The sequence below is a fragment of the Vipera ursinii genome (genome assembly GCF_947247035.1).
Source record: "Vipera ursinii genome assembly, chromosome: 13".
Lineage (NCBI taxonomy): Eukaryota > Metazoa > Chordata > Lepidosauria > Squamata > Viperidae > Vipera > Vipera ursinii.
In genome coordinates, this window is record NC_139526.1 from 2,714,630 (window position 1) to 2,732,266 (window position 17,637).

At 47.5% G+C, this 17,637-nt stretch overlaps 1 protein-coding gene across 1 annotated transcript in view; it reads left to right on the plus strand.

The window, feature by feature from the left end:
* Nucleotides 1–558: 558 nt before the first annotated feature.
* The window catches only part of RAB26 (RAB26, member RAS oncogene family), a gene marked incomplete at its 5' end in the record, with an annotated part of 188,401 nt that continues 171,322 nt past the window's right edge, over nt 559–17,637 (plus strand). Inside the window, 2 exons of the mRNA XM_083372464.1 lie at nt 559–783; nt 4,559–4,669. Coding sequence (XP_083228590.1) covers nt 559–783; nt 4,559–4,669 — 336 coding nt within the window. The remainder of the gene's footprint in view (nt 784–4,558; nt 4,670–17,637) is intronic.

Genomic DNA, 17,637 nt, shown 5'->3' on the forward strand with positions numbered 1-17,637 from the left:
CTTTTGGCTGTTGAGACAACCCAAACAATTGTGGGACAGCCAGAAATCGTGCTTAAGCAAACCAGGACTCGTCCAGAGGGCTACTCCGTGGTACTTTTGTGCAATGCGTTTATTTTGCAGACGAGTTTTTCTCGCACGGTTGTGATTCAGGCCGGACCCAAAGTGCACCCGGGGAAACGGTCGTGCGAACGCGGCCTCCGCCGTCCGGGACACGCGTCCGAGGAAACTTTCGGGGGAGACGGCTCCCCGCAAACGCTCCGGCCCCGGGCAGCGCTCTGCAGGTGAGGGAGCCGCCCGCCGAAGAGCCCGGCGTGGGCTGCGGGGCCGTCCCTTCCCCTGCCCTCCTCTCCGGGGCGCCGGCGCGGAGCCGGGCCGGGCTCCCCCGCCCTCCCTCCCCGGCAGCGTGGCCGCGGCTCGGGCGCTCCCAGCGGCGGGGAGGCGCGGCGGCGGCGGGGCGGGCGCACGGACCGCGCTGCCGAGGACGGGCACCGGACGGGCGGGATGCCGGCGGGGCTGTGCGCGGAGCCGGCGGCCGGGGCGCCCTGAGGCAGCGCCAGCATGTCCCGCAAGAAGAGCCCCCGGGCCAAGGGCGGCAGCAGCGCCGCGCCCTCCTCCGCCCTGCCCGCCGCCCAGCGACGCGCCGCCGCCGCCGCCGCTTCCTCCGCCTCGGGCGGGCCGGGCCGGGGCGCGGGCGGGCCGGAGGGGGCGGCCAACGGGGGGGCGCTGCCCAGCCGGCCCCCGCTCAGCAGCAGCAGCGGCGAGTTCCACGACGTCGCCTTCAAGGTGAGCGGCGGGCGCGGCGGGGCCGGGGGCGAGGGCGGCGCGGCGGGGCTCCCCCGGCGCCCACCCACCGCTCGACGGGCGGGCGGACGGAGCGCTGCCCTGGCCCGGCCGGCGGCTGTGGCGCCCGAGGCGGCGCGTCTCGGGGAGGCTCGGCGAGCGCGGGCCGCCTGCCTTCCCTAGCCGGGCTGGAGCGTCCCCGGGACGGTCTCGCAACAGGCGCGTCTGCCGCCCGCCGAGCCAAGACGCGGCGCTCCGGCGCGGCGGCGGGCTCCTTTTGCAGCCGGAGCCCCGCGGCTGCCCCTGCGGAGGTCCCGAACCGGTCCCGGAACCGCCGGGGTTCCGGTTCATCCCGCGCTGCGCCCCCCGCCGGGTTCGCTCCCAAACTGGGTCCGTCTGTCAGCCGCGAGCAGGTGCCTGAAGCCCGCTTCTTGCAGGGATTAATCCACAGTAGCGGTTGGAGGTAAACTGCGCCTGTAGCTGGAAGCTCTTCGCCCCTTGTGATGACATGGGCTGCTTTCCACTAGAGAGGGGTGGTGCTGAAAGTGAGAAAGGAAGAGAAGACCATAAGACAAACAATTAGCAGATAGGAGATGTTGTTACAGGTTTATCTAACACAGAGACTTGTCTGCAAACATTCTGAGAAATAAAGAGAAGCACACACACACACTGCAATAAGTTCGCTTAATGAACTTGCTAGTAAAAGAGGCTTGGAGGGGTCCTGTCTCGGTTCTCCACATTCCTGATTCTGATTTTTGGGATTACACTAAATAAAGAAAATGTGTGTGTTTCCTTGATCAGATTCTGCAGGAAAGGGGCTGGACAGATAAGGAGGGTAAAGTTTGCTGGTGCTTCATGATCTGGTAACTCAGACACTTACAAGGTGTTTGACTCAGTTAAACTGGATGGTTGGCCATCTATGGCTCACCCTGTTGCGAGTGTAGTGGTGACGGCATCAGGCTAAAAACAGGGAGACTGCGAGTTCTAGTCCCACCTTAGTCACAACGCCAGTTGGGTGTCCTTGGGCCAGTCACTCGCTCTCAGCCCCAGGAAGGTGGCAATGGCAAACCACTTCAGAAAAACCTTGCCAAAAAAAGCCCTGCAGCGTCTTGTCCAGGCGGTCTTTGAGGATCTGACACAGATGGAAGAAAAAGAAATAGGGTGAGAAGTTTCACATAGTTTATATGGGTCTCACCTACTGTAGGTCTCAAAAAAAGGCCACTGGACTGAAGAAGAATAAAACATATTGCTTCTCATCCAAGAAGCTTCATCAGTTGTTGATTGGGGGGTGGTGGTGGTTTAGGAAGGATAGGTACTGACAGTTGAGACTGGATGGTGGACGGAGAGGTCCTGATTAGATTTTTTGGTGGGGGAATGGAAGGACTGAATTTCTTTGCAAGTCATCTGGTCATTTGCACTCCTCTGTCCGGAATGGGGACTTTGCTGTCTTCCAAAGAGCGGCCTTTGTCTTTCAAATGCCGATGGGCCGCTGAATCGTGTCCCGATGGGTTTCAATTCCTACATTGTGCCGTGAGCTCGTGAAGTGTGTGGCTAAAAATGTCCCTGGAGATTCTCTATCACCCAGGTCATGGCGGCCTCACAGTTGCTTTTTCAAAAGGCAACTGGTCTGTTTTTTTCTTGAGGAAGATGAACAAAACATTTCATTTCTCATCCAAAAACCTTCATAAGTTGTGTGAGGGGGTGTGTGGAAGGATAGAAGGATAGTTTTGGCAGTGGTTTACCTAAAGCCAAAGCAAAAAAAGCCAAGAAAAGATGTTAATGTAGAACCGGGTAGCTCTGCTGTGGTTGGGAAAGAGGGGTGCAAGGCCTGGGGCACTGAGGGAAGAACTTTTTTATCCCAAGAGGTGACTTTGGAAGTATCAGCCATTATGTGGAGATGTGGTTTGCCCCCGCTTCCCCCTCCTCAGCATGGCAGCAAAGCAAATCAAAGAGTCTCCTTGGGCCAGGGGAAGCTGAGCTGGTTAGCCAGGCGGAACTGACAGAAACCTGCCGTTCTCTAATGCCGCACTACGGTTCCCAAGAGCCCAGACAGCAGCACCAACTGAAAGTCAGCCTTCTCTACCCCAAAGCTGGAGAGGGGCAGAAAGGCAGCTTCTGCTGGAAGGGACCACGTTTTCCTGTCCTCTTCGAAGGACATCCTGTCGGAATGGGACAACTCGCTACGGCCAGCTCACTGTGCAACAATTCCATGCAGGATAACTCAGTCCGATAAATATTATCCGCCATGATTTCTCCGACATTATTTCCATTGACAAAAATGAAAAAAAAAAGTCAGGGGTGGATAACATTTATTGCGTTGAATTATCCTGCGTGGAATTGTCCCAGGGTGAGTTGTCCTAGACCCACATCCTGTGACTAGGATCCTTGCTTACTGGAAGTTTCAGCCGCGTGTGTGTTTCCTTTGTGGGTGATAGGAAGATTACGGTTGGTGATCAGGCCAATGCTGGCTAGTCCTGGGGTTGGCTGAAAGAAGCCAATTGGGAGAAAGTGAACTTCCAAGCCAAGCCCCCACCCCCCCACCCGTACCTCATCTACAGATGAGCATTCCCACAATCCTATCCTCCCCAGCCTGGGGATGGCCTTAGTCAGAGAAAGGCCCAGCACTGACTGGATTTACACATCATGGTAAGCACTGGCTTGTTTTAACCAGTCTTTACTGAAGAATGGACATCAAGCTAAGCCAAACCAAGAAACCATGGTTTGGCTTATCTCTGTGTTCCTAATAACAGAGGCGAGCTCATCATCCGTGGTTTGTTTATTTTCAGTAGCTGGTTGTCTCTGCCCTAAACCAGGAAGGATTCTATGCACAGAGTTGTGGTGTGAACTGTATTCACGGGGAAGGAGTGTAAATGGTGCAATAACAGACTTGGTACATTTGCCGCAACAAACTAAGATTGGTCTGCCAGGCCCCCCTCCCCCCGCGAAGTTACCGAGACCTAATATGTCGAGCCTAGCGTGCTTTGGCTTTGTGCTGGCAAACAGTTCTCTCTCTGCTGCTTTGGAGATACAAAGGTACACGACGTGTGCCAGCAGTCCTACTGTGGAAATCAAGCTGGGGGTCAGTAAAAAAGTGGGATTGAAACCTAACCACAGTAAAATTTAGACCTCCTTCAGAGCCTGAATGGTGTGGCTTTTGTCCACCAGAAAATACAATGCCCACCTGACTTGCCAATTGAGAAAAAAGAGCTCTCTCTAAAAATGGGTGAAGACAACCTCTGGCAGCGCGCACGTGCACACACACACACACACACACACACACACCGCCCGTCTCTTTTCTTCTCTTGCTTTTGCAGTGAATGTGGATTTAAGCCAGTTTGCCTCAGGCTCAATCCATTACAGCTTTGAGGCAGACGGCTTCAGTTGGGTAGCAGCTGTGTGGAAGCCGCTTCAATCGGCACGTTTGTGCTTCCAGAGAGAATTTGTGGGGCTTCTCCCAACTCGGGAGATGCCAGAATAAACCCGTCACTCTAAATCCCTCCGTTGAGAGGAGGGGGTCTTTGCTGTTAGGTAGCAGAAGGGCTCAAGTCAGCCTGCATTAGGCAAGAGACGTTGGGTGGCCTGGAGGAGCAGAGCTGTCTGAAGGAAGCTCAACCGCCTCAGGAGACCGGCTAAGCCAGTGGCTGGGCAGCTGCGGAGAGTCTGCCATGAAGGCAAAGCAGGACCCTTTCCCGTCTCACTTCTCCCCTTGTCCGTTGGGTCCAGGAGGCCAGAGAGGCCACCGCATCCCTTCTCATGTCTTCTCCTCCTCCTCCTCCAGGTGATGCTGGTTGGTGACTCAGGAGTCGGCAAGACCTGTTTGCTGGTGCGCTTCAAGGACGGTGCTTTCTTGGCTGGGAGCTTCATCTCAACGGTGGGGATTGATTTCCGGGTAAGTAGCCCTAGATGACTTCATTTGGGGCTGAGGTTGCCGCCCCAGACACCTCAGTGCTCCCGCCAGCTGAATTGGGAGAAGTGGGCTGTGCCCAGTGTGTTGGGGCAGGAGAAGGTCTTGGTGGGCTGCCCCCTCAAGGACCCTCCCTCTCTTGAGAGCAGGAAATGGATTATTTATTTATTTTAAATTTTATTTACTTATTATTAAATCTATTTGCTGCCCATTTTCTCATTTTGAAGTGACTCTGGGCGGCTTACAGCATAGAAACATTAATATCATCAAAAATAAATATTCCAAAAAATGCCCTTTGGCTGAGTAAGCTGCCTTGCCTTGAATCTTCCACCTGCTTGTGGCTCAGGGATGTTGGACTGCCAAAGGGGTCCTTCTTGCTCGGATTTCCACGTTGGAGGCAGCTGTGGGGCTGTAGGGAGAACCTAGTCCCCCTGCTTAAAAAAGAAGAAGCCAGCCCTCTTTTGGGGACAAGGGCCCGCTCCCTTTGGCACCGCACGCCTGGCTGCCCAGCGGGAATTGAACCAAGAGCCTCTGTGGCTGCTCGAGCATTGCCAGCTGGAGGCAGGAGGGTCCCGGCTGCTCGCTCGGCCCCAGCTGTCAGAGGCATTTCTGGGCTTCTTGGAAGGCTGTTTCTTGCTTCGTTTATTCTGCAAAATTGAAAAGCCCCTGAACGAAAGAGGGAAGCGTTTTCTCTCTGTCAAGCATTTCTAATGAAATAATAATAATAATAACATTAATAAAAAGACTTTGTTTCAAGCATTTGGGCAGCTGGCCCAGGATGTTTCAAAAGAATTGTTCTGGAGCGGACCTCTGGGGTTCTCCAAACCAGTGTCCCTTCCCAAAGCGGTCCGTTCTGGTGCTGAAGGGGTGGCTGCTGGGGTTGGCATTCCATACTAGCTTTAACCGGGGAAGGTTGGCAGTGCCGGGTAAGGGATGCCCTGCTGAAGTGGGCCGCAGCCGCTTCGAAAGCAAGTTGTCACTGATTTACTAGTGATACAGTAGAAGGAGATTTGTCTCCCTTTGTTCAACCGCTTTACAAGACCAAAGAGGAGAAAAGGTGGAAGAGAGAGTGGCCCTGTTTGTGTGGGGCTGCCCTAGACTTTCACCCCTGTTTCAGCAGCGGGCAGAGAGAATTAATTCCCCGCCAAGAACGCTCTTGTCCGGGGGAAGCTTGGCTGCCAATGGATCTGGGCTGTTTGGGCAACTAGAGTCCTCCCCAAGGGAGGATGCTGGCCGTGGAAGGCTTTTTTCTTAGCCTCGCCTCTCTCTTGTAGGCCAGGTAGGAAGAGAGTTGGTGGGTCCAGCCCATGGGAAGCTCTTCCAGAGGGGAACGATTGCGTCCCCTGGTCTGTTGCACTAGAGAAGATCTTCCTGGGGATTGAGATTGCTGGTAGTGTCAAATCTGCCATCAACTGGATTTCAGTGGGAATCAATCACACCACTTGGCTTTGGAATAGTGCTGAGTTGGGCTGCAGTAAACGGGCTGCCAAAGGCAGGAAGTGGCATTCCAAAGCAGATGTGCCTTTATAGCTGTGCAGTCTTCAAAAATGATTCAGATGAAGAGCTTTAGAATTGCCCCCTGGAAAAAGGATGTGTCTGCTTTCATGAGCAGCCAAAGGTGCTGTGTGCGTACGATTTTTCAAAATGCTTAATTCCAAGTCATTCTTTCTGCTGATGGTTCTGGAGAACTTGTTCCAGGCGTGGGATGGAAAAAAGGAAACTGTGGGAAGGGTGTAGAAAGCATTTTTCTTTCTTTCTTTCTTTCTTTCTTTCTTTCTTTCTTTCTTTCTTTCTTTCTTTCTTTCTTTCTTTCTTTCTTTCTTTCTTTCTTCCTTCCTTCCTTCCTTCCTTCCTTCCTTCCTTCCTTCCTTCCTTCCTTCCTTCCTTCCTCTTACAATGAGAGATGTTAAAATGTTATAAAACATGCCTTTGGCCTTGGTTGCACACCAGAGCACGACATCTCTAAGAGTGGAAAGCTGCCGTGAGACGAGAGAAAACCCACAGCGAGGAACGCAGGCAGGCTGGCTAGCAGGCGCAGCTTTTGGTCTCTGCTTGCATGTGCAGAAGATTTCTGTTGCCGCTTTCTTCAACTGTCTCTTGTCATATGGCCATTTGTGAGTTTTTACTCCCCTCCCCCTCATTTAAATTTCTTCTTTGACGGTTTCTCTTCGTTGTCTTGAAAGAACAAAATTATTTTCTAAGGGTATCAAGTTAAAAACGTTGTTTTTGCTTGTTCTTATTCTTTTGGCAGTCGTGTAGAGCTCCAGAAGATGCATGGCTACAGAAATCTCTTCAATACACCCTTTAAACCTCTTGGTTCTTAATGCCTCTTCTTCCTGCTTATGAAACGGTCACCCAAGTGGCCCCTGGCTGGTCCCCAAACCCTTTGCTAGGAAGCTTCCTTTAGCCTCCCTATCCGAGAGCTCCTGAGCGCTCAGCCCTTAGCTTGCCTTTGATCTTTTGCGGGGACCAGGAGCTCCTTTATGCATCCCCAAGGGAAGCAGCATTTTGGGCCTGAATACATCTTGGAAATCAGTGACGAGAGAGGTGGCCCAGTTTTAAAGTTACAGGAAACTTTTTCAAAACATGATGGAGGGTCTTCTGGCAGTGTTAGGAATCCCAGGAGGAGAATTTCTACTAATAAAGCATCTAGAATCCTAGTTACGTTGAGCAACATGACCCATCAATGTCTCATCAGCAGAACAGATTGTTCTCCGAATCCTTGAGCAGGAGAAGATCACAGCTTCCTTCTGCCACTCTGATTTTGGTGGTTGTTGCATTTTTCTTTGACCTTCCTTTCGGAAAATCTTGGGGGGGGGGAATTGGAACCTCTTGAGTATTAGCTGTTTTCCCAATGCTGGTTGCAGGAAGCATCTTTGCTTGAAGAATGTCCTGCCATGTTCCAATTACTGAAATATAGTTGCATCTAAAAATGCCACCACATTTCAATGAACATTGGTAAACTTCTCCATGAAGCAAAATGTTCTTCATTTTAAAGCAAGCTCGGCTTCGTTTGAGATTTTTTTTTTTACCCTTCATCGGATGGCATTTTTTGAGATGCTTTCCCAATCTTTGCTGATTTGCAAAGATGCTTTAGGTTTCTGCGTAGAGCTTTTCCATAATGGAAGTGTGCATTTTATGCTAATTGGCTTTCCAATTTCCCCGGGATCTATAATTGCTCCTTCCCAATTACATGATTACCAAACATTTTGGATCATCATTTTATAATTATGACAATAAATCAGAAATGGTTTTACAGTCTGGTTGATGTATTTGTCCGGACAGCTAATGGTATTTCTGAATGTAAGATAAATCATTCCAAAGAGTGATCAGTCAACAAAAACTCTGCTTCTTTCATTATCATTTTCTTTGTAGATTAAAAAAATAATAATCGGGAGGAATGTGGTGCTATCAGACTCCTCTTGATTCTTTGCTATTAACACAGCTCCCCTCATACAGTGGCTGACTGGTTTTGAATTATATGTGCATATACAGCTATGCTAATAATATTGCCATGCTGCAAACATGGGTGAATTGAACTGAATTGAGTATATAGTTAAATCATTCACTTAGCAGTCCATTTATTGTTAATACATGTTTTACTTCCATCATATAACTTTCTCATCATGTTCAAGACCCAAACTTCAACTCCTTATGTCTGGGAAAAACTTAATTTAAAAACGTAATTTCCTTTATCGAATACTTTTTCTAAATCAGGGGTCAATAACTATGCAACAGCCTTGACTTTTATAGCAACCATTGATTTATATGAACTTTTTAAACTCATCCCTGTCCTCTTTCACTTCAGCCTTTTACCAAGCATCCTTTTTTGTATTTCCTTTAGTATAGTTTCCCTAATTCTTACAGTTCTGTCTAATGTCTACGTATATTAACCCATATAGTGTGGCTGTAGTGTTACTACTTACACTTATTATCTTCTTTACTGCCCCATCTTATTGGAATTATTACTATGATGATCATCATTATTGTACACACACTGAGAGCTTCTGCGCTGGGGCAAATTCTATATGTCAGACTTGGCCAAATAAAGTTCAAGTAGTTCTCGACTTACGATCACAACTGAGCCCAAATTTTTTGTTGCTAAGCAAGACAGTTGTTAAGTGAATTTTACCCCATTTTATGACCTTTCTTGCTACAGTTATGAAGTGAATCACTGCAGTAGTTACATCAGTAACACGGTTGTTAGGTGAATTATGGTGTCCCCACCGACTTTGCACGTCAGGAGGTTGCAAAAGGGGATGACATGACCCTGGGACACTGTGACCGTCATAAATGTGAGTCAGTTGCCAAGCATCTGAATTTTGATCATGTGACCATGGGGATGCTGCAATGATCATAAGCGTGAAAAATGGTCATAAGTGCCGTTGTAACTTCGAACGGTCACTAAACAAAGTGTTATAAGTTGAGGACTACCTGTATTCAATTCACCCACGTTTGCAGCATTTTGTATTTTTTATTGTGCTCTGTTCCAAGCTTTTAACATCCTCTTTTATCCCTACTATTATCCTTACTTCTCTTTCATTCTGCTTGGAGATTATTCTGTCATTTAATGACGGAATAATCATTTAATCAGTCATTTAACTTTTTATCTCAAGGCTCCCTCTCTCCTCTTACACTGGACAAGAGATTGAAATAATCTGCAGGGTCTTTTCCAACTCTTGTTACGCTATTCTTTTGTTCTTATTTCTTTCACAATTTTATAAACAGACCAATGTTTGAACCATGTGTTTGAAACAGACCCTTTTTCTAAACAAATATTCATTGGTTACCAGCGTAATTCCTTCCTGGGTTTCCAAATTGCTCAATTAATTTTTCTTTTTGGTCTTTATCTATTTAAACAGAAAAAAATAAGAAAAACTATATATTCTTATACATGTAGGTAATTTTATATGGGTGTATAATGTATTATACAACATATTTCTTTGTAATGATTCATACAGTAAGCCTGAAATGGTATAGGGTTTCCTGCCTGAGCAGGGGGTTGGGTTAGATGACCTCCAAGGTCCCTTCCAACATTTTTCTTGTTGTTATGTCTGTGAGCAGTTTGTTCATATTTTGGTTTCTCTTCTGATCGTGTATATATATCTTACTTTTTACCGATCACTTTTTCTGCATTCCCACATCTAGTTTCCTGTGCTCCCTTTGCATCGCCTAACAAAATAACTTTTTCCTTTACTCATAAAGTTCCGCATTTCTTCCCAAAACCCAACTCTGTTTTTTTCCAGTGTCACTGTAGCGTAGCATGCAATGATCACCATCCTATGTGTGTGAATGAAAAGAGGAATCCACAGCAACCTTTGTTGATAGAATTATAACAGCAGTAAGTACAGCAAGGAGTGGTAGGAGACCTGGGTTCAAATTCCAAGATCGGGAAGAGACTTGCAGGGCATGGACAGACCATTCCCTCAGTTTTGTAGAGCTTCTGCACATGCACGCACACACGCACACACACTTACTTTCTTAGGTTGGTTGTTGTCTTTCTGTAAGAGGAATTTCCCTTTAAAGGGCCTTCTTTCTAAAAGGAGGTTGCAGATGCCGTGCGATAAATAATTCTATTGAACAGACTTTGTTTCGCTTGGACTAAACTGGTCCCAAACCTGAATCTGTCTTAATATCATCTAAATTATTGATTGGAATACATCGGATTGCCTGCTTCTTGTAGTTTTAGGCAATCAAATAACGGTTAGTTCATTTCCCCACATTTCAATTTTGCTGGAGGCTGTCTGTGGTTGGATGGTAGCAGTCCTTCCTTCTGGTGGTTTGGAGAATAAGTTGGCTCCCTCTTCTTTGTGACAACCTGTGTGCAATTTAGTTGCATCAAAAGCTGCAAAGCTCAGGGGCAAGCTGTGGTAAGCTGATGGGTGTTCGCAGTTCCTTATAAATTGGATGTATTTTCATCACCTTTATCGCTTCAAATGGGGCAGCCACAGTAGTGAGCTGCATTTTGCACCTGCCCCAGCCCCTTCCTCTCCCCCCACTCCCTGATGAGTTTTGTCACCTTCTCTGGGTGCCTCGGCATCCCTTGGCCAGAGCCAGCACCAGCAGGCCAGCATGAGGAGAGTTGCTTTTCTCTCCTGAATTACGAAAGTTCCGGAGATTTGATTTTTGATACAACTAGTGTAATGGCTTGTTTCGACTTGCCGAGCAGATGTCTCTCTTTCTGCAAATGGACCACAGTTTTTTGTTCTGGTGGCTCTTGGGGAGGGGCTGTGGTTATTAGCAGTTAATTTGCTTTTCTCCCATAAAATAGCCTGTCAACTTGTTTGAGACTTTGGGCTTCTCTGTCAGAGAAAATTTAGTTCATTTTTGCTCACTGGAGGCCTTAATTAAACCATCAGAAGGGTGACAAGATTTAAACAGCATCTGATTCACCGCATAATAAAAAGTGAAATACTTTTAACTTTTTCTTCCTAAATGGAAAAGCTGAGCTGCAAATGTACTTTTGCTTTCGGGGGCTGTCACCGGATGCCTCCAGACAGAATACTGAAGAGTTATTTTCCTATCATGAGCAAAAATTACTTTCAAGTAATGGAATCGGGAAAACATTTTGCAAATGGATGATATCAGGAAGGAATTTTTTAATGGCTCATCCTGTGAGCTACTTTAGCATGTTTCCTTCAGTCCTTGAAGGGCAAAGGGGTGTGATGACACAACCTCCATTCTAGTTCTTTCCTTATGGTTTTTCATTGCCCTCCCAGTTGTGTTTTCACTGCCATTGGCTGAGGGGGCTAAAGCAACTCCTGTTGCTCTCCGGAATGTTGTGGCATTGGTGTAACAGAATGCATGGATGACCTTGAGGAAAGGGGAGAAGGGTCGCCGCCCAAGGAATGGCCGGAGAAGAGGGCTAAGAGCCCCCAGTCGCTTAATGGTTGGAGAAAGAAGCTCAAGAAGGATTCACCCTAATGGAGCGAGCAGTTAAAAAAAGAGCCTTGGTGGAGCAGTGGGCTAATGCCTCCTGAAGTAACACCAGCTGCCTGCAATTAGTGCAGGTTCGAGTCCCACCAGGCTCAAGGTTGACTCAGCCTTCCATCCTTCCGAGGTAGGTAAAATGAGGACCCAGATAGTTGGGGGCAATAAGCTGACTTTGTAATAATGCCGCTTGGGGGTGTGTGTGAAAGCCCTAACAAGCAGGCATAGACATAGAATGAAGGCTACTGCTAAGCTTGTAAGCCGCCCTGAGTCTTCGGAGAAGGGCGGTATATAAATGGGATTAAAAAAAATAAAAATAAAAATGGAGGAGGGAAGTTTTGTACTTTCAAACCTGCAAGATTCTGTTAATGTTATCTTACAATAAAATGAATTCAGCTCATCTGGTCGTGTTTCCTGTCTGGTTTACCTGGGAAGGCCAATGTCAATCTTGCAAGTTTGCAAATACAAACTTCCCTCTTTTAACTGCTCGCTCTATTAGGGTGGATCCTTCCTTGGTTTCTTTTTTTGACCGTTATGTGACTTAGGGATTCTGCCCCTCTTCTCTGTTCCTAAGATGCATCTTTGCTCCTTTTCCCCCAAGGTCACCCATGCATTCATGACATTTCATAGAATCCTAGGGCTGGAAGGGACCTTGGAGATCTTCTAGTCCAGTAATGGTGAACCTTTTAGAGACCGAGTGCCCAAAACCCACCCTGCTCCTGCTCCGCCCCTCTCCTCGGCCCGCTGCAGCAGATCACCCAGGTGGGCAGCAGCGCCACGGCAGCCAGGCCCTCCGCCTGCGCCCTGCAGCATCATCTGCGCATGATGGGGCGCGAGGGCGGAATCTTGTCCTCGCTGCCCGGCTGCCATGTCCTTGGCTGCTCTGCTCCACGCGGGCCGTGCCTGGGGGTGACTTCCTCCAGAGGCGGTGCTGGTGAGGAGGGGGCTGCGGGGGTGAGGTGGGGCTGGGGCGACGGCATGCGTGCCCACAGAGAAGGCTGTGCCTGCCACCTCTGGCACACGTGCCATAGTTTCGTCACCACAGTTCTAGTCCAAGCCCCTGCCCAAGGCAGGAGACTTTATAAACCTGGTCTACGGAAGCCAGGAAGTCAGAAACCTGGCCCTTCTCTTCCATCAGAATCACCCAAGGATGCGATTTTCATTGATGCCCAAACATTTATGTAGTTGTCACCTAGTATTTCTGCCAAAACGTGAGATGAAAAGTCTAGGCAGCAAATGACCAAGGAAGTGACGATGCGCTCCTCCCTGCCCAAATTAAAGCCATAGAAAATAAGCCCTGATCAGCAGTGGGCAATCGGTAGTTCTTAGAAACAGGTTTTTTTATTTCCTGGTGATGACCTGCTGCCCAAAGTGTCTAGTTCAAGGACTCACACTCTCTTGGCTTCTAGTCCAGTGCCTTATAACCACTGCAACAAACTGACTCTCACTAAGAGTATTTACAAGCCTATTTATTATGGGAAGGCCAGCTTGAGCCCTCGGTGTGTTTCTGTAGAGCTGGGATTGTGCTTTTGGCGGAGCTGGGCGTTCCAGAGATTAGGTGGACGTGCCGAGTTGAAGGCAGAGAAGGGGCAGGTCCTACTCCTCCTTTGCTTCCAGGGTATCTCTCTGCACCATTCAGCTTCTTTCTCAGCACTGCATTTCCCCAGAAGGGCTTTGCAAAGGTGGGGAGCATACTGGCCTTGGGGCCAGTCCCCATTTCCATCCTTGGTGTCTGAATTCGATGCTTCAAGAGCTGTTTCAGAATGAAAGTTGCCCCTAAACGTCTTGCCTTAATGGGATCTGTCCTCTTATGAATATTTTGCTGCTTCAGGTGAGAAGAAGCAACAGGCAGGACGATCCTTCGGTGAACAAAGCTTCTGTCATTACGTTACTTTTTAATGATCAACTTTATGGGAACTTAATGACTTAAACCATAAGGGCCATTTATTCTTGGAAGATACAGTCTTCAGGCTGATAGAACTGAGTGATCCAAAACTCAGTTTTGTGCTGGAATCTGGCTGCAAAAACAGCCTCCCTCCAAGTCTCTCTTATGTGGAGGGGGGAAAGGCTGCATGGGGCAAATTGGTTCTACGTGAAGAAAATGGTCGTGGGATGTTTCCAGGCATCGAACTGTGGAGGGTTTTCTGGATTTGAATTGGAAACGGATGCAGCTCTAAGACTTTTCTTGCCTGGCTAGGGAAGAAATTGCAAGAATGGATTTTCAAGGACACCAGATAAGTTGGCTGATTATAGCAAAGCTAAATAAACAGGACAGAAGAATCCCAGTGACCACCTGCATTAAAGGGAAGCTCTAATTATAGTGAAATTCGTGTTCACATTTTTACACATTTTTTCTCACCCAACCGATGGAAAGGGCTAGAAGCCATCCTCTTTTGAGTGGGAGAGGCAGTTTCCATCTGTGTCTTGTGCTGGTGCTGCTTGTTTTGGTAACAGACTAGTCTAATGTCAGGTTGTTTGCTTGTGACTGTGTGAGAACCGGTTCTCACAACTGGGCCCACAAAACAGGTGTTATGTGGCTGTCACTGCTCTTCCCTGTGGCAGCTGCCTTTGCACCCACTGTTATTCCTGGGAAGTCTTCAAAGACAGTCCTAAGCTGGGCATGTTGCATTGGCCGGTCCTGGAGGAGATGAGGGTGAGTTTCTCTTGCTACAGATTTCTGGTCCCAGAAGTGCCTCATCAAGTGCAAAGTCTCAGCCTCTAGAAATCTGCCTAGAAGAACCCCAATGTCAGGGAGCTGCCCCCTCAAGGAATGCCCACCCATCTAGAGTTATAGCTGAAGCTGATGGAGAACCAGGTGATTTCTGGACAAACGGGCCTTTTTTTTGCAGAACTTCATCTTTAGCCTGTTTCTCACGATCCCCATGATCTTCACAGCCTGGATCAGACTTTCACTGCATATCTGGAGCATTTCTGAGTAGAGAGGGGTATCTGAGAAGAATTGGCATTCTGATGGTCCATCCCCCTGTCCTGAAGGGTGACCTTTCCCAACACTTTGTGTCACAGGAGAGAAAGAGGAATGATTTGGGACCTCATCTGTCCTCAGCTGCTGCTCTCTCGTTTCTTTCCTCCTCCTTCTGAGAAAGGAGTAGACCAGGGGTAGGCAAACTTGGCTCTTTTATGACTGGGAGTTGAAGTCCCGAGTCATAAAAGAGCCAAGGTTGCCTACCCCTGAAGTAGACCCACTGTGGTGCAGTGCCCCATCCCTTGCAGGTGGCTCAGAAAGATAGAATGGCAAGGGCCATCAAAGGCCATCCGGTGAACGTTAGGCATCAAAATACCAATATGGCTTTTGCCCAGGTCTGAGCCTGAATCGGAGCCTTGAGGCGTTTGGGTAATCTGTGCTGTGGGCACTTTTCGTTTGGCTGGCTGCCTGCCTTAGGGCAGAAATGAGAGTGGGGGTGTGTGTGCTAATCTTTCCCATTAGGGAAATGGATGCCTTTACGCTGGTTTTTGTGATTGTGACAAGTGATTAGAATTTTGGGAATCGAGAAAGCTCTGCAAACGTGATTAAGAGTTGCCTGGAGATTTATACCCTGGCAGATTCAATAAGGTTTCCAGGCATATATTTATTGATTTAATTTAAAGGGTGAATTTAAATTATGTACGTTGGGCTTGGTTTAAAGCATAATGTCAAGTGGGGTTTAAATTCTGACTCTGCTTTCAATACCAGGTAGATAACTGAGGACTTTAAACAGACTGCCATGGTTCCACCCTTGAATTACAAGTTCGTGTGAGTCCTGCTCAGTGGGTACAACTGCCTGGAATGGTGGCAGGCAGGAGGCTCAGACCTGATAACTTGAAAACATATTCAGAAAGTTTAATAAATTAAGTACAATAGTCAGAGCATCCTGGAAGAGGCCTTACCAAAGAGTGGGGCCAAACATACAATTCTGGTTTTCCGATATGAAGTAGCTTTTATGTGGGTTGAGGTCTCACTATTGTGTTGGCAAAGTTTAGGAGGGAAGATCTGATTGGTAGAAGGGGCTTAAAATTACAGGATCAGTTTTTGAACCTTTAAAGCAGTGTTTCTCAACCTTGACAACTTCAAGAGGCTTTGCCTTCAGCTCCCAGAATTCCCCAGTCAGCATGATTTCTGGGAGTTGAAGTCCATACATCTTTAAAGTTGTCCAGGTTGAGAACTGCTGCTTTAAAGAATAATCTAGCTCAGTGGGTGGGCTTCAATTCTATAGGAGACCCATAAACACCAACAAAGTTGTCTCAAAGATGCTTTTTTCTTTTTTCTTCAAAAGGCAACTGGACTGGGTTTTTTTCCTTGTAGAAGAAGAAGAAAATGTTTCGCTTCTCATCTAAGAAGCTTCATCAGTTTTGATGGTGGGAAGCTCCATCCCTCCCCACCATCCAGTCTCAATTGTCAGTATCTATCCTTCCATCCTCCCTCCATTGGAACTGATGAAGCTTCTTGGATGAGAAGCGAAATGTTTTCTTCTTCTTTCTCAAGGAAAGAACAGTTCAGTTGCCTTTTTTAAAAAAAGCACCTTTGAGACTTCTTCTGGCAGTGATTTTCTCCTCCTGGGACCATTTCTCCTGGTTTAGGTGATTAGTGGATGGAGTGGCCAGGTCTGTTGCAGTTCAGCAGGTGAGTCAGCAGGAGAGTCATCCCAACTCTTTAAGCCAGAGGGTCCTGATGAAGTCTTAATGAACGAGGCCCTCGGATCAAAGATAGAAGCATGGCCTCTCACCAAGGTCTATGCTAAATCAGCTTGGTTATAACAAAATTCAGTGTATTTAACCTTTTCCTCTTTGATATTCAAGGACTTCTACAGAAGATTCACATCCCTCTACCTTTTTTTGCAGGAAGGCATTAGGAGAAGGTGGGGAGGTGTCAGAGATGAGTGAGGTTGAGATTCTTGGTATTTTCCAGTATTTGAGGGGCTGTCACAAAGATGAGGGGATCAAACTATTTTCCAAAGCATCAAAAATCAAGACAAGAACCAATGGATGGAAACTAACCAAGGAGAGAAGCAACCTAGAACTAAGGAAAAATTTCCTGACAGGGAGAACAATCCACCAGTGAGACGGCTTGCCTTCAGACGTTGTGGGTGCTACAAGACTGGAGGTTTTTAAGAAGAGACTGGACAGCCGCTTGTCCGGAATGGCATAGGGTTTCCTGCCTGAGCAGGGGGTTGGACTAGATGACCTCCAAGGTCTCTTCCAACTATGTTATTCTATGTTCTTGGGCACACTTGTGTTTTGTTTTGTTTTTACTTTGTTTCTCAAAACTACTAAGCTTCATTAAAACACATGTACATATCTGCCTCACAAGAAGAAAAAACATGTCAGATTGGCCCAGGGCTACTGCATATGGGCCAGGTTGGGCTTATGGTTGTTCATTTTTAATGTGGAGACTGCACACAGATTATTAAAAAGGTGTAGCAAATGGATCCTAAGCACTTTATTTTTAGAAATGTGTATTTCTTTCTGCCCTTTGATTCAGAAATAGAAATGGCAGCAAGCTTGGCTGATCCCTCTACGTATTTCAGCCCCAAAGCCTTTGGGTTCAGCCAATTATTTCTTCTCTGTTCCATTTTTCTGGTATTCCATGTGACCCCGTTAAGATCTCCAGACAGTCCGAGCAGTGTCTACATCTTTCTCTCAGGTTGCTAGATCAACTCTTATCTGATTGTGTCTAGATTGTGTTTCAGCGTTTTTAAGCCAGTCTCTGAGAAAAACTGTTTTCTGATTAGAACAAAACGGCTTAGCTACAGCAAAGAAAGTGAGTATCAGAAGGGACCAATTAGCAAATTTTTAGCAGATTGCCTCTTCTAATTTCCCCATAAGAATTTGAATTATTCAGGGCAGAAAGTGAAGCAAAATAATCCAACTTTATCCTTGATTGAATGGGATAGATGGGGAAAAACCAAGCGCATCTTGGAATCATAATTTTGCAGAGTTGGAAACAAAGATCAGATGGTGAAGACGCCTGTTTACAGAATACAGTATAGCAGAATTGGAAGGGACCTTGGAGGTCTTCTAGTCCAACC